Source organism: Haliaeetus albicilla, chromosome 22, assembly GCF_947461875.1.
Source record: "Haliaeetus albicilla chromosome 22, bHalAlb1.1, whole genome shotgun sequence".
Lineage (NCBI taxonomy): Eukaryota > Metazoa > Chordata > Aves > Accipitriformes > Accipitridae > Haliaeetus > Haliaeetus albicilla.
This window is the reverse complement of record NC_091504.1, coordinates 25,756,318-25,779,217: the sequence shown is the minus strand read 5'-3', so window position 1 is coordinate 25,779,217 and position 22,900 is coordinate 25,756,318. Positions and strand designations below refer to the sequence as shown.

Here is a 22,900-nt window from a genome sequence, read left to right as displayed (position 1 = left end):
TGGACGCACCGAAACCACAGCTGAGCACGTTGGCTTCCCGAGTGCTTCTCCATCAACAAACACTTCCGAAAACACCGGAGTCGCACACGGTCCCTACCCAGTGCCCATGCAGCCACCTGCGCCAGGCATCCTTGAGAGAGGACAGGTGCCTTCGCTCCAAAGGCAAACAGCCAGGCCCCCCAGGGAATACTCCCCACAGCTGCCAGTGAGGGTGAATGCAACCGCCTGGAAACACACAGGAGAAGCGAAGGGAGGAGGTGCCAGCCATGCGTCAGTCCAAACGACTGAGGGTGCCAAACACCGCTGACACCTCAGGAGCCTCTTGGCCAGCCCACCATCCAACAGACACCGAGGGAGAGCAGACGCCGGTACCCACGGCCTCTACCTGCTGCCGCACCCCATCTGAACTGAAGGCAGAGAGCCCGAGAACGTGCGAACTACGTTCTTGCCGTATTTCCATGTACCTGTGCATCCCCTCTCCAACTCACTCTGCAAGAAAAATTCCCCTAACACAAAGGTCTTCAAGTTAATGGTGTGGAAGCTACCACCTACCCTCTCATTCTTTCACAGGGCCTAGCAGTTTTATATGCCAGGGAACCACTGTTATGATAAAACTTCTTAATATTCTTACTGTTTCGAGAAGCAAGGTAAGCCTGGAGCGCTTTTGAAACAGTTGTGTCTTATTTCACCCAAAAGCATTGCAGGACATTTTTAAACTGTAGGTGCAGCAGGGCACAGGACGACACGGCGGGCCAGGGCACGGCAGGAGACGGTGCTGTCGGATCAAACCACGGTGCAAGGACTCCAGCAGGGAGAACGCCACGGTATTGCACACCAGTTAGTACAAGCAGGAGGTTACGATCTCATACTCCAGCAACGCATTCCCCAAATCAGCCCAAACTCCCAAGCGCTCGGGGAGACTGCGAGGCACACCTCTCAACAGCCGCCTCCTTCCGCGCACGCTCACAGCTCCGGGCTCCAGCTCCACAACAGCAATTAGACACAACTTTTCTAACGGCAGCACAACAGAGGTATGAAACAGCAAAATGGACACTTTCACCAGTAAAAAGCAGCAGAGCCGTCAGCCAGCTTTCAACGCCATCAGTAACGAACGCAGCAGCAGTGCCTCGACTGCAGGCACTCAGCCTGGGGACAACGAGGGGCGGCCCCTGGCCAATGGCGTGGGCACGCAACGCCGTCACTTGGCCAGGCTGCACGCGGCCGGGGGTCGGCTTCTCCGGAACGATGCCAGAAAGCCGGAGCAGCTCTCTGGAGCTACCGGCACGTGGCTGGTGAGGCCAGAGGGCTGTTCGCACCATTTAAGTGCTCGGACCAGCAACAAGGCCCCGCCACGCCCTGACGGCCCGCGGTGACACAGGGAAGACACGTTTTCTGCTGTCACCGCCAGCACAGGGCAGGCAGGCCTCTCCTGCCGGCCCCCGGAGCGACACACGGAGCCCAGTCCCGAGCACGGCGGCCAGGCGAGGGGCACCAACGGGCCGTGCCATCCCCACGCCGAGGGGGAAAGGGACTCGAGGGCCGGTCGCGAGCCACTGCCAGGCGGAGGAGGCCCGGGCGGCACGGCTGCCGTGCGCTCGGCCTCCCCGCCTCGAAGAGACGAGGCGGCCGTTCCCTCCGGCCCGGGCCCCGCCGCCCCGCTCACCTTGAAGTCGCGGCTGTGCTGCGGGGTGTACTCCAGCGTCCAGAGCGCCCGCACCAGCTGTGCCAGCTGCTCGGTGACCTCGCCGGGCGCGGGCGGCGGGCCGTCGGCGGCGGGGCTGGGGGCGGCGGGGGGCGGCCCGCCGCGGAACTGCTCCAGCGCCAGGAACTCGGCGAAGAGCTCGGTGTTGCTGAGGCACTGCAGGATGGCGTTCATGAAGCAGGTGTTGCCGTGGTTGCGCAGCCCCGCCACGCCGGGCACGGCCTCGGGGCCGCCGGCGGGCCGCGGCGGGGGCTCGGGGCTGCGCGGCGGGCCCGGCGGGAAGCAGCTGCCCAGGCCGCCGGCCGCCTGCGGCGGGGGCAGGCGCGGGGCGTGCGGGCCGCGGGGCTCGGGCTCGCTGCTGTAGTGCGAGAGGGTGGAGAGGGTCTTCAGCACGCGGCTCATGAACCCGCCGAGGGACCGCCCGGCCGGGGCCGCGGCCGGGGCGGCGGGGGCCGGGGCCGAGCCGGCGCCGCCGCCCGCCGCCCGCCCGCGGAAGAGCCGCTTGCTGAAGGAGCGCTTCTCCTTGGCGCTGCCGGCCGGCCCGGGGCCGCTCACCCGCGACATGGCTGCGCGGCGCAGCGCGCATCCCCGCCCGGCCGCTCAGCCCGCCGGCCGCCCCATCTCCGCCCGCCCGCCGGGCCGCAGCCGCCGCGGCTCAGCCGCCTCACGGCGCCGCCATGCAGCGGGCGGGGCGGGGCGCGCCGCCACGTGACCGCGCCGCCACCTTAGCGGCGGGCAGGCGCCGCCGCAGCGCCGCCATCTTTGTGGCTGGCACGGAGGCGGGGCGGCCGCGGCCCCGCCCCGCCCCTCCCCATCCCGGCGCGGCGCGGACAGGCGGCGGGCTGGCGCCGCGCCGTGCCACCCGCGGCGGACACGCAGGGCCGCCGCTGCCGCCCGCCGGACCCTGCCCGGGGGCGCCCGCCCGGCCCCGCCGCTCCCGCGCGAGCCCCGGCGGCCGCCGTGGGGCGGCGCTGCGCGGCCGCGGAGCGGTGGGCGGCGGCGGGGCGGGGCGGGGCGGGGTGGGCCGGGCGGGGCGGGCGGCGGCGGGGGTAGGTGCCGGGGCGGCCGCCCGCCGCGCCATCGGCAGCGGCGCCGGGACCGGGAGCGCAGCATGGCCCCGCCGGGCCCGGAGGGCGGCCGAGGTGAGGCGAGGCGGGGGCGCGCTTTCCCCCGGGAAAAGGCTGTTTTACGGATTAAAACACCCGCCGGGGGCGGGGCGGGGGCGGGATGCCGGTTCGCGGCTCCGCAGTCGCCGGCGGCGGGTGGACGGGACGGGACGGCCGCGCCGTGTCAGCGCCGGGGGTCGCCCGGCCGCGCCGCGGGGGCGGGCGGTGGCAGCTCCGGCGGTAAGGCGGCGAAGCGGTGGGAGGGCGCCGGGTGGTCCCGTCCCCCCCCAGCTCAGGCGCCCGGTCCGTGTCTCCGCAGCTGCCGCCGGTGCCATGGCCCCCGGGAAGAAGATCACGGCCCGGATCAAGAGGACGCTGCCGGTGAAGGGCCCGCAGGCGCCGACGCTGAGCGAGCTGATGCGGTGGTACTGCCTCAACACCAACACGCACGGCTGCCGGCGCATCGTGGTGTCCCGGGGCCGCCTGCGCAGGTTCATCTGGATCCTGCTGACCCTCAGCGCCGTCGGGCTGATCCTCTGGCAGTGCGCCGAGCTCCTCATGAACTACTACAGCGCCTCGGTCTCCGTCACCGTCCAGTTCCAGAAGCTGCCCTTCCCCGCCGTCACCATCTGCAACATCAACCCCTACAAGTAAGGCACCGGCGGGCGCTGGCAGGGAGGAGAGGGTGGTCCCCAGCCGCCGAGGTCTCCTGGCGAATTCGTCATCCCCTCACCAGCCCGGCACTGAACCCCTTCCCAGGCTTGGCCCGCTCCACCGCGGTGCTGCTCGTCGGCAGTCTTTCCCAGCCGCAGGTTTTCCCTTTGCGGCACTTTGAGTAACGTATCCACCTCTGTGCTGATGCTCTTCGGACGCACGTGGATTATAATCACGCCTTTCCCTTGCTGCCCACTGAGCTAGACTCAGTTGATTCAGCTTTCTGCTCGAGACAGTCCCTGGTCAGCTCCCTGGTTCTCTTCAAATTCCCTTCTTCCCAGGACCAAAGTTCCAGGATTACAAACAACGGCGTCTCCTGAAGAATGGAAAGGGAACATCTGTCACTCCTCTGTTGCCTCTTTTTTTCCTTATAGGATGCTTTGACTTTATCAATCAACAGTACTTTTTCTCCTGCCAAATTACACTTTACCTTGATCTCTGTTCTGCTGCCAGCTATCCACCCTGCTCCCTGTAGGTGATCCAGCTCTCCCGTGTCTCTTGGCACAGACACAGAAGTCTTATTTCCACATGCTCTGCCTCCTTGGGCTTTCTAACACAACCTTCAAGGAGCTTGGGAGTCTGTGAGGGCTTTCTCTGTAGTTCAGTCTGCTTTGCTTCTTATGGTCTGTGCTCTGAGATCTCTCCGAGAGTATGGCTGTGTCTACCTGCACCGACGTAAATTGATGTGGTGGTAAGAGAGATCGATGTGAGTCCACAACAGAGAATTCTGTCCTGAGCAATGAGGTTCACAGAGCAGCGGGCAAAACGCTGCAGCTAGGTGGTGAGGTGAGATGGGATGTCACTTTCTATCCCATTGTCTCCAATGCAGGTACAGTTCCATGAAAGACTATTTATCTGAATTGGACAAAGAGACAAAAAAAGCTTTGGAGACTTTCTACGGATTTTCAGAGGGCAAGACCAAGGTGCGCCGGTCGGTGGATGAGTGGAACAGCACAGGGAGCGACTTCTTCAAACAGATCCCTTTGCTGAAGTTTGAGGACTTCTCTAAGACAGCAACTGACCTTCGCAGTGGCCAAAAGAGGAAAATTGAGGGCAGTGTCTTTCACAAGGATTCGTCCATAGTGAACTCTGGGGACTCAAATGATATCATCGGCTTTCAGCTGGTAAGTGTTGCTCTTCCTTGGCCAGCAAGTTCCCTGTGGGGCAACGAAGGGGTGTTTTGGGTTGGTATCCCTCTGGCCAGTGTTATTGCTTGCTTAGGTGGCTCTGTAGTGAATAACACTCCCTCTGCTCTTTTGCCCATTCTGCCATGCCTCCATGGCTGCCTGCAGATTCATCTCCAGCTCTCTGGAAGAGAAATACCTTCCTGAAGTCTACCCAAATAGACTTAGTGCCTTCCATGACCTTTCCTTTGGGCCTGAAACACGTGATCTTATCACTTAGCCATGCATGAAAGGTCTCTGATGCCCCCTTGTTCCACTATAACTTCATACGTAGTTATTACTGTGGAAGAGAAATGGTGTCACACATACCTTGTAGAATACATAACTTCATTTCTTCTGAAACACTTTTTCCCCTTTGTAATTATCAGTGCGATGCAAACAACAGCAGTGAGTGTGCACTTTATACATTCAGTTCTGGTGTTAATGCTATCCAAGAATGGTACAAGCTGCATTACATGAACATCATGGCACAAATTCCCCTGGAGACTAAAGAAAAATTGAGTTATTCTGCTGATGACCTTCTGCTGACATGTTTCTTTGATGGCCTATCTTGTGACAAAAGGTCAGTGCACAGAAAATACCTGCCAGCTTAACAGCTTACTTCCAAGTACATAATATGTAGGAATTGAATATTTGGTATATCCTGAATTCCAGCAGGAACCGTTTCCATTTTTAAATGAAAGCAAACATTTGCGTCTTCATGAACTTAATTATGCTCTTTAATTTCATTTGTCTTAGTGTTCTGCTGTCCACATTTCAGATAAACCTATGTTTTTTGGCAGAATCAAATCTACCTGCTTATGAGTGTGGCAATGCACTTCTTGTGCGTCCTGGTGGCTGGAGCATCATCCCTTTGTACTGGGGGGTAGCAGCAGAGTTCCCCCATGCAGTTGTGGGGATAAGCTTGCGCTTGTACTCGGGTTTAGCAATTTCCCCACTGCCATGTGCAAAGCAAGCTGCTCTGTAACTCTCATTACTGAAGGCATTTTGCATGTGTCTGGTAGCATGCAAATGCATAACAGCTTTTCCTGGAAGGAAGACATTTGCTTGAGTGGGAGGGGATGTTCACAAGAAGGACAGGAACGTGCTTGAATCAAGAGGGTGTGTCCTCTCGCCCTCCCCTGCATGACAGTGGCTGATATCTTTTCTGAAAAATTAAGATTTGTGTTCCTTTAGACACTTGGCTGTCAAATGAACGAGGACTCTGTCCCTTCCCACTCTCTCAGCCCCCATTCCCACATGAAAACCTGTTAAACTTTTCATTTCCTGATGCTATTAAACCAGATCATATTTCCATGTAGTTTCAAGATATTAAGAAAAAGACCCACACTTTTCAGCAAAATAAATTGCTTGCCAAAAAAAAAAAAAAAATAAATATCCAGTCCTGCTATGTCTCTGCAAAAACAAAAAGCCCAAATCTGCTGATTTTCCCCCACAGACAGTTAAAACTGCAGAGGGCAATGTAACAATATTCGATTTCTTTCAGGCACTTTACTCGATTCCATCATCCCCTGCATGGCAATTGCTATACCTTCAACAGTGGAGAAAACGGGACAATCCTGAGCACGTCCACTGGAGGCAGCGAGTACGGTAAGGAAACTGAGTTTGCAGAGGAACTATTAGATAACAAACAAGCGGTTCAGCGAACTGGATCCTACTGGAGAGTGATTGATGTGTTGGCTCTAGATGCGCAAGCTGATTGGGGGAATGCTTGTTTGAACTAGTGCAAACTATTGCCAGAGAATACAAAGATAATATCATTGCATCACTAATGTTTTCCATCTGAAATTACTGCTTCCCAGTTATATAACTTTTTAAAGTAATTTTCAGCCACGTTCTATGGAGACATGATTTGTTTGCTCTACTTGGGGCCACGGAGGGACATTACTTGCTGCAAGCGTCTCAGTCTAGCACTGCAAAGGCTTTGCTTGGTTGTTATGGTTCTACTTAAGGCCAGATAACATTAAATAAACTGTGCTGCCCTCCCTCACCAAAAAAAATGGCTCTGGATTCTGGTGTAACTAACTCTGCTCCTGCCTTGTCCCTGTTCTTCAGGATTGCAGGTTGTTCTGTATATAGATGAAGCCGACTACAACCCCTTCCTGGTGACATCCACAGGAGCCAAGATCATTGTCCATGACCAAAACGAATATCCCTTCATTGAAGACATTGGCACAGAAATTGAGACTGCAGCAGCCACCTCCATAGGGATGCACTTTGTGAGTGACAGCAATCTTGTCTCCAGGTGCATGGCACCATTTCCTTGAAACAGATGTAAATATGAACCGATACGATGTTTGAACATAGGCAGCAGCTGGAAGGCATCTAATACCTCACACTTGAGCAGCTGAAGTGCCCTGACGAAAATCCTGTGATAGCACTTTTCTGAACAGTTTTCCTTTGCACAGAGGCTGTTGGAAAATCAGGTCTTTATAAACCAAACAGCTACTGGGATTTTGTTTGTTCTCCCTTTTCTCCAACACTTTGGCTTTCCAGGGGATTTTTTTTGTTTGTTTTCACAGCAAAATCCACAACCACAGAAATGTGTTGTCAAGTGCCTTGTTTAGCTTTAGCAATAAGCAGACAAATTTGCATCCCACGCAGGTTCTGGGGGCAGAAGAGAATGAGCTGGAGCTGTGGGTAACCCGTGTTAGGGTCAGGTCTGTAAAGATGACTGCAGCGCAACCCGTTTAACTGTTTTGTGGGTGTAAGTCTCGTTTTGCTGGGTTTCTTGCTATCCCAGCTGTAAAAAAAACCTCGTGGGCAGAGATTTTGCCTTTGCCAGCTTAGTGAAGCATCTTGATGTTGCTGTTAGCAAGGGCAGGGAAGGCTGCAGCTCCAAATTTCCCCGTTACTGTAGTGCAAACAAGGCATTTGACCCAAGGGGTTTCCTCCCCTGGTAGAGAAGTGAAAGCAGTGCCATCAGGCAAGCCAGACTTTGCCCTTTCATCTAGATGGGCTGTTAAGTGAGCATTTTAGTTCTGCCTTTTCTTCACTGATGGTTGGGTCAAATGCATCAGCCAGCCTGCTTATCTGTCCTGGCTGGGTGTGCCAGATCTAGATAGTCCACGCATTAGAAAAGACATTAAAAACAGGACTGATGTTTTTTAAATGTGCAAATAGTTAACTATCTTCCAGCTGTCTGGAAAACTGTGGCAGCGACTGCTTGGTCTAACCAGTGGGGATAAATGCCACCTAAAAAACGAGAAGTGAATAGGAGGTATCAGAACCAGAACAGTTAAAAGGAGGCAAACTCTCACAGGACTATTTCCTTTATAACTATTACACTGTGCAGGAGAAAGTCACCGCAGGCAGAGTCTCAATATTTAATGTAATATTTTCCTGGCACAGTAGATTTGAACTGTTGCATATAGTATAAAAAACAAGATTGAACAGATCTCGGTGGCTATGTTCAAAAGATATGGCATGAGGAAGTGATCTGATTGCATCCTAACGTAACAGAGCAAAACCTGGTCATCACTGTACTGCCAGTAAAAGAAGACTCCAGAGAGCCTGCCGAGGGGGAGTCGCAATTGTCAGGACAGGGCTCCACCATGGAGGTGCCGGATCAGTCCTTGTACCCACATCCAAGTACATGAAGGAGGACACAGTGGACATGTGCCACACTCAAAGCTGCTTGCTACAGGCTTGAGCACGGCAATCACTGTTTTCCAAATGCGAATGTCAGTGTCTAGGTTATCGCTCATGTATTTCTGCAGTGTACTAGGACTCCCCCCCGCCTCCAAAAATATTCCAAGATGTTTGGAATGCAAACAAGGCATTGCTTGGTAGGAGTTTCAGTGCTTTAGTTAAATATTTAGTTTGGAAATTATTTCAGTGCCTGAATGAACAAGTAAGCTTTTGTAGGAGTATAAGCCACAACAAAAAAATTCTATACAAAGGATCTATCATCTGCTAGAAGATACAGTGGCAGACTGAGGCAGGTGTCCTGGTATTAGATTGTCTGCGGAAGTTACAAGCATATTAAAAGCTCGTTGCTTTCAGTTTTCAGAAGTAATCAATCTTTAATATTGAAATCACATATTTCTGTGTTCCCTCCAAAGAGAGATGTGAGCATCCTTCTAAAAGAGCTGACTTGCACCATACATGCCTGTAGCCTTCTATTGCTGCAGACAAAAATGGTAATGCTCGCTATCAGCTTTGACCTCAGTAACCTGTAGATCTATAGTCAATGCCTTAAAGGCAAGCAGGCATTTCTCAGGTTCCTACTAAATTGAATCTTTGTAGGATCAGCCCCTAATTTTAAACTCTGTAGAGAAAGGCAGGTGAATGGATTCTTAAATGGATGACATTTCTTGTGGTTTCAGGCCACTTTCTTTGTTATAAAGTGGATAATTACTGCAGAAAGATAGTAAGAGTTTAGGGCTGAGCGAGGTAAGGCAGTCTGCAGGAAGCAGACAATGTAGCCTGAATTGGGTCTTTGAGTCTCACAGCTCCCAGCCCTGGTTTCAGCAGACCTCGCAGGCGCAGCACATGGCATTTCAGAGCTCTTTTCTCTGGGCAGAGATTGCAGGACAGGAAAAGGTGTTAGCATTCATTGGAGAGGAAGGGTCAAAGCAGTACCTGGAAAAAGTCCTGAAGGAGATACAAACATTTGATTTAGAGTGATTTTAGAGAGGTGCTGTTGAGCACTAGCGGAGCCTGAAGTGCTGTTTTACCCACAGAACAGGAGCAGCCAGTGCAACAACAGCTCAGAAAGGTGTGGGTCTTCACAGAAAACAAAACAAACAAACAAAAACAACCAACCAACAACCCTGCTTCCCTCAAAACACAAACACACATCCTGGATAAATGATGCATAGCCTCTAGGACTTTGCAATGAGAGAAAACACATGTAAATTACTCTGCTTTGAAAAATCCTCACTGTTATGATTATACCATCTCGGCATTCCTGCAGAGGTTTTCAGCGAAGGCAGCAGATAATCCAGACAGAGCAGTGTTTTGGGAAATGGATATTACAAACCAAACCCCCCCCCCTTGTTTTGACAAGTGATTGACAAATCATTTGAGATGGCAGAAGGTAAACATGCTGTTCAAACCTGCTCCATCACTTACAGTTTCAGAATTATGATGAATTACCACTAAATCCTTTGGTTTCTCTGTGAACTCCAAAAAACAAGATTTGTTCTTTTCTGGTTCTCAGACGCGGTCTCGCAAGCTGAGCAAACCCTACAGTGACTGTACGGAGACTGGTGCTGACATACCAGTAGAAAATCTCTATAACAAGAGCTACTCACTCCAGGTAAATCTGTTACATTTGTTTTTATCAGTCACTTGAAAACTACCTTCATAAAAAGCTTTACAATATTCTGTAGTTCAGGATCTGAGATTGTGAACAGTCCAGGTGTAGGGTCACTGCTTTTAACCACTGATATAAAATACCACAGCACTTTTTAAAATCCAAGTTTTATTCCTAAGTGGTTGATGTTTGAAGTTCCCTTAGGCACCCTGTTAGATAAAGAGAGAACATTAGCTCATTAGGCAATTTTCAAGCAGTGTGAGACTGGAAAATATTGGCCAAGTAAATGTTGCAGCTTAGTAACCCTTGAAGCCAGAAATTGTGACCTTTAGGACTCCAAGAATAACAGATACCATCTAATCAGTATCCAGATAGTAGGATGTTTGTTTACAGAGTAAGTTTCCACTAATTTTGCATGGTTTCTGTAATTGGGTCCTCCTGGAGAGTGTCAGTTGTTCTGGCACTCTCTACTTGAAGAATTGTAATTATATTAGCTGGTGCCTACTGCAAAGCCTGTGCCTAGGCTGGATTTTTATTTTATGGGGTATTATACCTGAACTCTGCTGTGATGTATTGCCAGGTAGGATCACACAGACATTATCTCAGGTTTTTAATAACAGTACTTCACTGAAACTTGGTGCTCAGGAGGGCTGGGACTGGGACCAAAAGGCTTGATGACTGGGATTTCAAAAAGAGAAGTTCAGTTCCAGCTTGTTCCAACTGATTAAGTGTTTTAGCACAAAACACTGACTCTACTCCCCTATTAATCCTTACAACTTCAGGTCTCCAAATAGGCACCAACACAATTTGGTCAAAGCTGTGAACATTTTCACCAGTGAGTCACTTCCCACACCTAGTTGTTGATTCATGGACCACATGCCATGGCAGACTGAAAACCTTCTCCGTGGCTGTGGAAAGACCAACTGCAACACTGAAGCTTTTGATGGCTATAGGGGAAGTGGGGGCATTCACAGACCACCCCCCCTCAGAAAGAATTATATTCTTATTTCTTGCACTAGAGCATAAATCCTCCATGGTACTTTCTGCCTGTATTTGTATTCACTAGCAACAGAGCCTGAAGGCCCAGTGAAATGGGGTTCCCATCTCACTGCTACTATGATAAACAGAGGATGTTTTTAGGTGCATACAAGCCTGGACTTTGGTGCTGCAGAAGCCCAGCAACCTGTGCTTTTTAGACACCAGCTCTTGGTCTATCTCCTCCAGATTTGCCTGCACTCCTGCTTTCAGAAGGCCATGGTGGACTCATGTGGCTGTGCCCAGTATGCACAGCCCTTACCTGCTGGGGCAGAGTACTGCAACTACAAGAAAAACCCCAACTGGAGTAAGTACTCAAAAACCTCCCTCATTGCACGTGCTTCAACCACCTGCTGCCAGCGACAGCCCTCCACAGCACCATCCCCAGTCAGCACAGCCCTGCCTGCACCGAGCACCTTCCCAGCCACACAGCGTGCTGGGAACAGGCAGATCTGCTTTAGCCCACTCAAGACCCAATACCGCGGAGCCTAAAACTGCCTCTCTTGTTCAGATTGACTTGTTTCTGACAGTTGTCCTAATTGCTTGTCATTTGTGCACACCACAGAAGTGTCAAGTGGAGGACTTGACTAGGTGAGGCAATTGTTCACACCTATAGCAAGTGACAACCACTTCTCAGAGTATTTTGCAATATTTATAGGGTAAATCTTTTTATCCCCACCACGTAGGTGATTGGCCACAAAGGCCACCTACACCCCAGAAGCCCCACTCCAGCACAGGTAGCAAGAGATCATTGCTTTTCTTTCCAGCTTCTCGTACACATGTCTTGCTCCCTTCTTGCAGTGTACTGCTACTACAGACTGCATGAAAAGTTTGTGAAGGAGCAGCTAGGCTGCCAGCAAATCTGCAAGGACGCCTGCAGGTAAGTCCTGCCCACCACCAGAGGTAAAATGCTGCATGGGAGTTGGAGCTCACAACTGACAGCCTGTCTCTCTCTCTCCAGCTTCAAGGAGTGGGCACTCACCACCAGCATCGCCCAGTGGCCATCCACCGTGTCAGAGGTCAGTTCCTAATTGCGCTCCACCGTGACAATAGCATGCCACAGCAAGGCATTAAATAAACCCAGAGGTTGAGCACGGAAGCAGGGGGCCCTTGGGGTATTTGTTAGCACTTCAGTGATGCTCCTCCCAGAGGCTCAGTCTGTAGTGTTGAGGTCAGGACTTCCCCTCCAGGAGTTCACCATTAAACTAAAATTTGGCTTGTGGGCTGGGAGATCCCCTCAGGGATAGCTGACCCATCACATGCATTCAGTTCTGGCACCCAAGGTGGTTCAAGGAGGTGTGGAGTGTGAGCTCCCTTTCCAGGGGATTTCTACACAAGCACACACAGCCATAGCAGTATTTTCTGTCTTTTTTCCAGGACTGGATGCTTCGAGTTCTCTCTTGGGACAAAGGGCAAAAAATCAACAAGAAGCTGAACAAGTAAGTTTCCATGTATGTGTTTCTAGCTTGCACCTCAAGCTCAGATATAATCTCAGCAGCCCTAATGATGGCAATTGGGGAAAAAGCTCCCTCAGATTGGCCCAGCCCTACTGGTCCAACTGGTTATTTGCATAGTTTTTCAGTACGTTTCATGTTATTGTTTTACTAAACCCTCAGCCTGCCTTCTGTTTCTCCTCTCAGGACGGACCTCGCAAACCTCATGGTGTTTTACAAAGACCTGAACGAGAGATTCATTTCGGAGAATCCTGCCAACACAGTAAGTGAGCGCAGCAGTTCCCTGCTCAGTGCCAGGAAGACACGTCTCTTCCTCCCAGACAGGCTGGAAGTTTTCCTCTGGCCAGGGAGCAGTCCCATCCAGGCAGGGGCAGGAAACCATCCTCAGACCATGCACCGTGGCGGGGGGGGCCAGTCCTGCCCTTTGCAGCCCTTTTATCCAGGGCTGCTTTTCAAACTGTCTGGTTCTAAGCCCTGCACTGGGGTAGCCTGCGGGCTGCCTGTGGTAAGCACAGCTCTGCATCCCTGCTGAAGCAGGGCAGGAGAGGATAACACAGGCAGCAGAGGAAGGTCCCACTGCATTTGGTAGCACTCACAGCAAACCCTGGGTACCCCAGCTTGACACAGCCTCCCTGCATGCCATAACAGTGCCATGGACGCGCGTCTGGTGCCCGCAGGAGCCGACAACCTTGCGCTGTCTTTTCTTCCAGCTCGTAATTCTTCTTTCCAACTTCGGAGGCCAGCTGGGCCTTTGGATGAGCTGCTCAGTCGTTTGCGTCATTGAGATCGTCGAGGTCTTCTTCATTGATTCGCTTTCCATCGTAATGCGTCGCCAATGGCAAAAGGCAAAGAAATGGTGGAATGACCGAAAAAGGGAACGGCTGGGGAAGCCACCGCAGGCTGACAACCTGGAGAGGCAGTGTCACGATAACCCTGTCTGTATCGATGAGGACCTGCCCACCTTCAACACCGCCCTCCGCCTGCCGCTGCCCCAGGACAACCCCTTGCCCAGGACTCCCCCCCCCAATTACAGCACTTTGCGGCTAGAGACTGCGTTCACAGAGCAGCTGCCCGATACGCTAGAGGTTGGGCAACACTGACGCTTATTTATCCGCCCATCCAGGTGCCAAAATAAGAGGTGGGTGCTGGACCCACGTGTCCAGGGATGAAAGGCACACATCCAAACAAGCACTGAAGGGCTGTTGGGTCAGACCCTTATTCAGGGATTGAACTTGCAGTCAAAGCTTCTCTGAGCAAAGCTCAGACACAAAACCCAAGGGCTCAGAGACATTAGGAACTTCAACCAACATCAATTCTCAAGTTAATCATTGCAGGAGATGGCTGGAGCAGGATGTGGCACTGAGCTAGGATGTCTTGCCAGACAGAGACATAGAACCAACTGACACACCCCATTGTATGTGGGCAGGAATTACTCCACAGCAGAAGATTGATGCCACATTGAGTATTAATGCTAATTGCTCTCTGCTGTGTGGCTTGACTTGTGGGAAAAACCCGGGGCTTTTAGAAATGTAGCATGACATTTGAAGGAAGGGGTATGACAGAGGTTTGGGAAGAGCACAAAATGGATAAAAAGGAAAGCTCTCAAGCTGAATTTTGATTAGGAACCTGATTCCAAAGGTGGCCTGAGGAGCTCTTTATTCTGAGATGAAAGGTTAGGATAGCCATAGATGTGCTCATAGAGCAAGTTATTACACATCTTGAGTAGGAGTACCTAAGTCATCCCAAAAGAATCATCTGAAAAGGGCATGAAATCTAATTTGGATCGCAATAGTGAATTGCATACTCTGCAAGCTTGTTTCATTTTACATCGCTCAAGCTGGCCATTAAACGTAACCTCAGAGGAGCTCGTTAAGCAGCGCATGGCCTTGGCCCCACGTGACTTCCCAGAAGCCTCAAAGGGAGCTGGCTGCTCTCTTCCTGCTCAACCCCAGGCAAGGACTTCCCTCCTGTGGCTGCCCGGTTCACCACCCCGGAGCTGGCAGTGCCCAGGGAGGTGACGGAGCCACGCAGGGCTGGAGCTGCCTTGAGCTCCGCACACATCCCCGAAGGGAGTTGGCCGGAGGATACATCTGCCCCACTGGTCGTCATCCACCTTGCTTACGCCCCTTCCATTCCACAGTGCTGCACCAACACCCTGCATCTTGCCTCCTGTGCACCATGCCATGCTGCTTCCACCACGCCAGACCCTCCCCGCAGTGCAGGTGGGCCAGAGGCTGCTGCCTGCACCCACCCGTGGAGAGACCTCCAGGGCACCCAGCTGCGGTGGCAGCTCCCTTCCCCTTGCTCCCATTTCTGCACCTGACTCTTTGCTACCATAGCCGATTCTTAGCTGCCTAGAGTACGCTGTGTAGATGTTGAGGATGAATCTAGCCTACGCTGGGTTCGCTGCGTAGGGGTTTTGTAGAGCAAGAGTGATTCAGAGCGTGTGCGCGCGTGCATGTGTCAGTGTAAGAAAGTGTCTCTTTTCCTTTCTCTATAGGACAGTGAAAATCCAGAAAGGTTCTTTAACGTGCAATAAAACGTATTTTAACTGAATTATTTAAAAAGCTGATAAACTGAAGAAAAATAAAGATATATTTTTGAATAACTGCTTTGCCTTTTTTTTTTTTTTTTAAAATCAACGATAAGCAAGTTGGGCATCCCAAAAGATTATGGGACTAGCCTGTGCCTGCCCCGGGGCTGCCAGGCACCCTGGGCTCCTCTGCAGAGGTGGAGCTGTGCTGCAGAGTGCTGCTAGACCTGGCTCAGGAGCAGGCAGCAGGGAGGCCAGGGGTGCAAGCAGGTGTGCAGTGAAAATGTCTTTCAGAAATCAGCATGAGCCAGCAAGGTGACCAAAAACGCTGGAACCTCAGGTGTCCCCAGACAGTTCCATTCCTGGGCAGTCCTTTAGAGACCATAGGAGAAGAGAGAACTGGGTTTGCTCTGCCTCAGAGCCCCTTCTCTAACACACAAAGGTGAGGTGCTCAGAGCATTTACTTACCAGAGCAGGTGCAGCACCTTTTCCCCTTGTATGAATAATCCTTGTGAGGCAGAAAGCCATGGAGTAGCTAAGAAACGGGTTACTTCATTGTGAACTAAATACTGAACTCTACTGAACTCCTGAGTCATCAAACACAGAAAACTAACTGGGACACTATGACCATCAGGTCTGTCACACACCAAACATCATAAAGCATTTCAGAAACTCAGCTTGGAGTTTACGGGAACAGGCAGTAAAAACTGTGGTTTCGTGATATGCCCTCGTCTGCTGCTGCAGCCGCTGCTCTGAGAGTCAGCCTCTTCCCATGGGACAGTATTCCCAGGACACTCGTGGCGCACAGTGGGAGCCCAGCCAGCCCCAGGCAGGGCTTGGGAGCAGGCAGCCCCCCGCTTGCCCGCAGCCCCCCGCTCACCTTCTGGCCCTGGGATAGACCTGCCTCTCGCTACCAGACCTGGCCGCGGTCACAGTGTCCGGGCTCCTGGGCAAGGACGATGATGGCCCCAGTCCCACAGACCCACGACTGTGGCTTCATGGCACTGTGGGGCTACAGGGGAGCAGCTGCAGTACCCAAAATCACAGCGAAGGCACAGGCAGCATTGCAGGCACAGCACTGCCACAGCTCCGGGGCAAAGGATGGGCTGGGGAGAGGTGTGGAAACAAACCTGCAGCAAGCAGGTGCCAGTGACTCATGGGGAAAGGCTGCCTGCACGCCGGGACTGGCCCTTTGGAGGAGAGGAGGCACAGCGGGCGAACCCCGCTCAGCTCTTCCACAGCTCCCAGCAGCAGCCGCTGCTGGAGGGGGGAAAGTTGCGGGTGATGGAGGAGCTGCTGGGGTGGGGGGTGAGGAGGAGGAAAATCCAGCTGCACAGAGAAGGTTTGCCAGACGGGAGGAATCTGCCGGTGCCTCTCCCAGCAAGTGATGCCCTGACAGAAATAGGGTTTGAAAACGCACGGAGCCTGCCGGCCTTTCTCTGTCCTGCTGGGGAAGGGACACCTCCTTACACCACATTATGGAGTCTGCTGGCCATACCCAGGGCTGGCTTTGTGTCCCTTAATCCACAATTGCCCCGTAACAGCCTTCAGGGGCATGGACCAAATCTGGTTTTTTCCAAGAAATCTTCCCAACCAACCCTAACCCAAATAGCTCAGGCATTTTGCTTGTGAGTGCCTGATTTCTGTAGTTACTGTCCTGACCTACCCCTGTCCCCCAAAGGAGCACTGCAAAGGCTATGTGGGCTCCGTCCTGCCGTGAGGAGTTTGGAGATTGGTTTGTCCAAGCTGCAGTGGAAGCAGTTACAGAGCAGGCGTCAGTCCCGCTGCTGGCCTCGCCTGCTGGTGGCTTTCCCAGTGCTCCCAGCTCCTTTGGCACAAGTGTGCAAATACCTGCCATGCAAGTCATGCAGAGAGGAGCAGCCGTGCAGAGACAAACTCCAGTTGCAGCACCAGGACTTGCTGCTTAAGTGCTTTTGAGAATCAAAACTGCTGGGCAAAGGCAGTTTCACTGAGTGGAAAACAAGACTCTCATCCTGACTGCTTGTTTCACGGCTCAGCATGAACAGCCAGCACAAAAGTGACTCAAAGACAGGACAGCCAAACACAGGAAGGATATGTGGTTTCCCTATCAGACAGAATTTCACCTGGTAATCCAGAGAAAAATGGGAACATCCAACCTCCCAGACAACCAGCATGAAAAACTTGCCCAGAATATGACAATGAACAATAATTCACAGATTCCTTGGAAAACACATCTGAGATGCAGCCCGGCCCCATCCCAGTCCTAGCTGGCCAAGGCACCGCTGCCCCAGCCCCACGGACTGCAGCAACTGGGGGAGTCAGCCTGGAGGGGTAACTCCAGCCTCCCTCAGAGCAAAGGGATGGCTGCCCAAAGCTGCTCCCAGCAGATGCAGCCAGGCAGCGCTGATGGGGTTAAAGGCTGCCCGGGCCCCTTTCCACACTGGGTGACATTGCAGTGGTCCACAAACAGGTTTGGGAGTTAAATGCCTCATTAATATAAATGGGGCTGGGGAAAGGCATCTCCAGCACATGCCTATGGAAAACGCTTTCAGGTTCTGAGCCTCTGCTTGTGCCCCACTATAAGGCACAGCTCTGGGGAGGCTGGGACATGGCTGGAGATTACGGATGTTTTAATTTTACCCCTTCACCTTCAGGGCAGGGTAAGCCAGCTCAGCATGGGGAGGTTTCTCCTCCAGACACCCACGAAGGGGCCCGCAGGGCTATGGCAGCTCTGCTGCTGAGTTCTCCAGCCAGACCTCCCAGGAAACACCCAAGCGAGGGGCTCTGCCCCGCGGGAGCCCACCCATGCCTCCCGTTCAGCTAAAGCCCCGTGGTCTGGGACATCAGTGCTACCTCACCAGCAGCAGCCGCAGCTGCCACCAGACCCCAGGGGCCAGTTGGTGACACACTAAAGCCACAGGTGTTCTTGACAGGCAGCAGCGACTTCCCTCTGCTTGGAGCTGCGGCCAGAGAGCCCCAGACCAGCACTGCTCCTGGGGCCCAAACCGGCTCGGGAGGCTGTGGCGGCCGGGCGTGCAATACGGTGGCTGCTGGCAGGCAGGTACTTCATTGTACAAAATCATTGCCTTGGCTTGAAAGTCCCACTGCCCATCTCAGGCGACGCTGCAGTGGCGAGTGCCATGCAGCCGGAGCCGGGCACCCCCTGGAGCAATTCCACACTGCCAGACGCCAGGTCTGAGCCATCCCCACCAGCCCAGCCTGCGCTCGGTGCCTTGCAAAAGCCCTTTTGAGCAACCTCAGCCCCAGGAGGGCTGCCAACAGCCGGAGCATCCCGAGCACACACCCAAGCCGTGGCAGCAGCAGAGCAGTTTCAGGCAAGCGTGAGTCAGACGTTCGCCCGTGATTGCAGCAGCTGCCCTCTGCAGTGGCATGCTGTGACACACTGTGGCACGGCTCTTGCACTACTAATCCCAATGCCGGCATCTCCCTGCGAACAGGACAGACCGGGAGGTGCGGAGTCATCGCCAATTCCCCATGCCTCCGCTGGCACACACAGATAACACAGTCAGTGGGGTGGCTGGGCAGCGCTGGTCAAGGCTGATGAACACCGGGAAGAGCGAGAGTCGGGGCTGAGTGTCACCGATGCCTAAGGAGGGGAAGGAGAGAAGAAATCCCAGGCCAGGCTGGGCAATCCCACCCGAGAAACCGGACTTCCCTCCTGTGCAGGGGGAGGCTGGAGATGCCACTCGGGCTGTGGGCCAGCGCTGGTCCCAACCCTCCCCGCTGCTCGCAATGTCTCCTGGTGCCCCATGCCATGCCGGTGGCTCAGTGCCATGCTGCTCCCGAGGAGCAGCGCCGGCAACAGCCCTCTCCTCTGCCAGATGCCCAGGCACCGGGCTGCTCAGCCACATGTTAGGCGGGGGCTGCCGGGCATTGGGGTGCGCTTGCCAGCCTACAGCCGCACAATTGCTCCCAAAATGAGCGCTGGTCTGCAGCTCGCAGCAATGCATGCGCAGAGTGCTCGATGCTTTCTGAAGCAATGGCACACTTCGCCAACCACATCGCTCCTGAACAGCTTTTCTCTTGGGACTGATGCTTTCTGGCAGCATGGGCACCCTGATCCCTTGGGGTTTTTTATGAAATCCCTTTCTCCATCTGTACCCCTTCTTGCCAAAAGCAAAGGCTCTTCTCCCACACCCTGCTCATCACACTCATCCGCTGACCCCGCTCCAGAGCAGTGGGGGCTCTGAACACCCCAGCCCTGGGGAGCTGGGGGTCGCGGGGTGGTGGGGGCGGTGGGCAGGGGCTCCGCCAGCCATCCCTGCGGCACCGGGCGGAATGCTGCGTGGCGGGTTCCTGCAGCAGCCGGCCACGCTGCACCGGGGCTCTTCCCTTTGGCCCAGGCGAGAACAGCTGCGGGCTCGGGGCGCTGACCCGGCAGCTGCGCCTGCTCCCCTGCCCAGTTGCAACACAGCCCGAGGTATAAACAGGGAAACACACCCACCCTCGGGGCCGCAGACAACATGATCCTGACTTTTTGTTGTCTCTTGTATCATGACCCGTGCTTTGGCACTTTCCTGTAACACTCCTGCACTGCCTTGTGTCTCCCAGTCTTACACTCCTGCCTCTGTTTCCCTTCCAGAAGAAGCTGGGTGGGAGCTGCATCCCGCTCCCGCCGGCGCAGTGCCCGGCACTGCCCCAGATGCCATTTTCACCCTGGCAGACTTGCCATCAGGCAGCGCTCCTGAAAGCAGCGGGACGCGAAGCGCAGGAGGGGATGCTTGCCAGCGAAGCCTCTATTGGGCTAAGTGACACGAACCAGTGTCACCCCAACCTGCCTGCCTCCTGCCCACATGAGAGCAAACCTCCAGGCAGGGGAAGAAGCCCAACACTGTCCAGCATGCCGATACGGGATCACTTCTGTCTCCATCCACTCATGTACTTTGCCTGAACAAGCGAAGTGTAAAATGTGTGTATTCACCAGATGTATTCACCTGCAATTTCAAACGTGCCACAGTCCCAGTGGAGCTGTGATCACCGTGAAGTGTGGCTGAACGCAGGTGCTGGCCAGGGACACGGTGAATCACACTGTTTTCACAACACCTCTTGCTGCAGTACCTTCCTCACTTGTGTTTTAAGACCTTCTCACACAAGTTTACATAATGACAAGCTGTTCCCTGAGATAGTCATAAAGGGTAACCATCCTCGTTCTTGTTACAAAAAGTCATCCATCACAAAATATTTCACATTTCCCCTAGAACAGGGGAGAGGACCATAAAGCACTGGCCCATGGGGATCTCTCTTTATGGTGATCCACCCTGCCCGGTGCTACGCTGGCACGCTCCCTGGCCTGCGTCGGGGCAGCGTGGCATCCCCAGGGCCGGACCCCACCCGCAGCTACCGCATCTTTAGATGCTGGAGTCATGGCAGGCTGGTTATTTTTTTCCAGTAAACTTCTACAGCAGAAAAGGCAAATGAGTGCAACTAATTGCCTGTCACACCAATTAGTTACGAAGCAGGTCTGGGGAAACCCCACCGGTGACAAACCTCTGCCCGGGCGCACAGCCTGCCGCGGCCCCACACCCAGAGCCTGCTCGGTTTCACCCACCCCGAGGAGCGCAGCCTCACTGGGGCAAGTCAAGATTCGACGATCAATGTCACGGTCGCTCAGGCTGGAGGGAGCTGTGCCTGAGCTGAGTTTTGCCCCATTCCTCCCATGCCAGAGCCAGCAGCGTGGCTCACAGAACCACACAGAGCAGTGGTACCCGCACCTCAGCAGCACGAGCCCCGGCACGGACCGAGCCCCTCTCCCACCAGCTCCGCAGCCAGGCCATGGCCGCCGGCTGACTGTGCTGTGCCAGGCATGCAGGAGCTGGGCCCGGGGAGGACCCCTTCCCTCCCCTCTTCTTCTGCTTGTAAAACAAAACCAGTCTCAGTTTTACTGCCTGATCTTTGTAACCCGCCTGCTGGGATGGCAGCGCTGACTACCAACACAGGGAGAGTGATGGCCATGGCAATGGCCATGGCAACGGGCGCGCTCCTCCCTTGCAGCAGGGCTTCCTGCAAACCCCAGAGCTGTCCGACTGGCAGTCAGGCTGCAGACGTGACTAATATTTACATCTTGCAGCCCCTGCTAAATGGCAATCTAATTAGTGGGTGTGGGTGTGCTGGCAGTGCTTATCATCAGACGTCAGCCATAGGCCGGGCAGTTGCCCACATAGTCCTGGAAACCAGGCTGGGAGAGGGGCTGCTCCGGAGGGGACGCCGGCAGAGGCCAGGCAGGTAACGCGGGGCAGCAAAGCCATGGCACCACTCCCGTTTCTGGAGCCCAAAGAGACTTTCCAAATCCTCATGAAACCGCTGAGCACTGAGGAGTGACCGGGGTCTGACGGCTGCCACCGCAGCTGTGCTGGGCTGGGACTCCCCAGTAGAACCTCACCTTCCTCCTGCCCCGTGCCAAAGGGCATAATTTGGCCAAAAGCAATACAGATTTACACAGATACGAACAAGTCATACATTTTCTCTAGTGACCTGAACTCAATCCTACTAACAGGGTTGTAATTTGTGGGTGATTTCCTCCCTACAGAGATGTCCTTGGGTCTCTGCGTTGGGCTCTGGTCCAAGCACCTCCGCTCTTCTTTGTCTTTATGTACAGGCCTAAAAACCAGCCCAGAAACCTTTTCAGCCTTTTTCGTATGTACTGCAGACACCATTAAACTATTTTCCTTTTACCAGATAAATTTAGGACCAGTTGATATTTTCGAAAAACTACAGATTAGACTGATGGTGCCATTTTCTGGGTTGATTTGCCCCATGTATCCAGTTTCTCAGCTGTATTTAGCTGCTGTCAGTGGTGTATCATGCCAGCACAACACTCCGATGCAGAACACAATGGCTGGGGTGCAGAAGAGCTTTCCACAGTGTATTTCAGCTGTATTTTTAGCAGGAGGTTTTTGCTTATGAAATAAACTTTCTCATGAAGCAAGTGAGAGAGACAACAGCAAGTCAAGCCAAATTCAAGGTCATTTGGCTTCACTGGCTTCACAGCTGATGTTTCAAACCACTGAATAAATGGAGCCTGCTCTATTTTCAGCATTAGAGCTGCCAGTGCAGGTAACAGACATTGTTCTCTGGGGAAATAAGCAGCGATAGAAGGGCAATTATTTTGACAGGACAGAGGTTAGAAACTGGGTAAGTCCTGGTACTCACCATCGAACCTGTTCATTCTAGCTTCACTTGGAAGTACTGTTTAAACACAATCCCGCATTCCACTTCTGACATAATGGTAGGAGGTACACTTGTGCAATTTAAAAATAAAAATCCCTTTTGTTCCCAAACAACAAAACATGGGGACATTTGGGAAAGTCTGACCAAGTCCTGATTGAACAAGAACCTGTGATTACTCTTCCTAGCAAGAGGCAATCGTTACCTTTTACAATGCTCTGCAGTGATTTATAGTTCCAAGGAGCTTTATACATGTTTACTGTTCTCTTGTGAGGAGTTAACGTCTCCCACAATTGCTCAAGATGCTCAGAGTTTTACCTCTAAACTATGATTGTACAGTAATGTTGGGTTCAGGGATCTCACCCCACGGCATGCAGTGCACTGGCCCCAGTTTAGGAAAATATGGAAAATAAATGGGGGGGCGTGTGTCTCTCCACCTCCTCTGAGGGATTAATTATGTGATCAACAGGGATCAGTGTGCAAGACACATAAGATTGAGATTAAGTCATAAAATCCAGAAATGCATGCTAAACACCATGAAAATCACAGACAACCGGGCTATGAGGGTGCTCATGAGGGCACCGAGCCGTGTTCAAACTACTTGCATTCAACGCTCAGAAGCAAACAAAAGAGCTGCTTCGTCTTTTAATTTGTCATTTTATGGAAGCAGAGCTCATTTCTCCTGGCAAGAGACTGTCACCTTTCAGGCTCAGTCTGCCAGTGCCACCGAGGCAGAGTTCTGCCC

General features: G+C 53.3%; 2 protein-coding genes across 6 annotated transcripts in view; one reads left to right on the top strand and one right to left on the bottom strand.

Annotated features, from left to right (window-relative positions):
* Nucleotides 1-2,371, bottom strand: part of USP31 (ubiquitin specific peptidase 31) — a 46,763-nt gene extending 44,392 nt beyond the window's left edge. For all 5 annotated transcript variants that reach the window (XR_011329373.1, XR_011329374.1, XR_011329375.1 and 2 more), the window contains exon 1: nucleotides 1,664-2,371. Coding sequence is in view for 2 of the 5 variants with exons in the window: in XM_069810602.1 (XP_069666703.1) it covers nucleotides 1,664-2,266 (603 nt within the window). In the remaining 3 variants the exon portion in view is untranslated. The remainder of the gene's footprint in view (nucleotides 1-1,663) is intronic.
* A 312-nt stretch (nucleotides 2,372-2,683) lies between these two features.
* Nucleotides 2,684-15,063, top strand: SCNN1G (sodium channel epithelial 1 subunit gamma). The gene is made up of 13 exons (XM_069810600.1): nucleotides 2,684-2,844; nucleotides 3,128-3,458; nucleotides 4,352-4,646; nucleotides 5,075-5,268; nucleotides 6,193-6,296; nucleotides 6,762-6,925; nucleotides 9,871-9,969; nucleotides 11,191-11,308; nucleotides 11,803-11,881; nucleotides 11,963-12,020; nucleotides 12,379-12,440; nucleotides 12,642-12,717; nucleotides 13,166-15,063. Exons 1-13 carry the CDS (start codon nucleotides 2,814-2,816, stop codon nucleotides 13,553-13,555), a joined length of 2,001 nt encoding a protein of 666 aa, XP_069666701.1. The 5' UTR covers nucleotides 2,684-2,813; the 3' UTR covers nucleotides 13,556-15,063.
* The last annotated feature ends 7,837 nt before the right edge of the window (nucleotides 15,064-22,900 follow it).

What these genes read in the sequence shown, in the direction of transcription:
- SCNN1G (XM_069810600.1), top strand. Translation starts at nt 2,814, where the DNA reads ATGGCCCCGCCGGGCCCGGAGGGCGGCCGAG. An exon ending in GGCCTATCTTGTGACAAAAG is followed by an intron (nt 5,269 to 6,192) that starts GTCAGTGCACAG and finishes GATTTCTTTCAG; the next exon opens with GCACTTTACTCGATTCCATC. An exon ending in CCTCCATAGGGATGCACTTT is followed by an intron (nt 6,926 to 9,870) that starts GTGAGTGACAGC and finishes TCTGGTTCTCAG; the next exon opens with ACGCGGTCTCGCAAGCTGAG.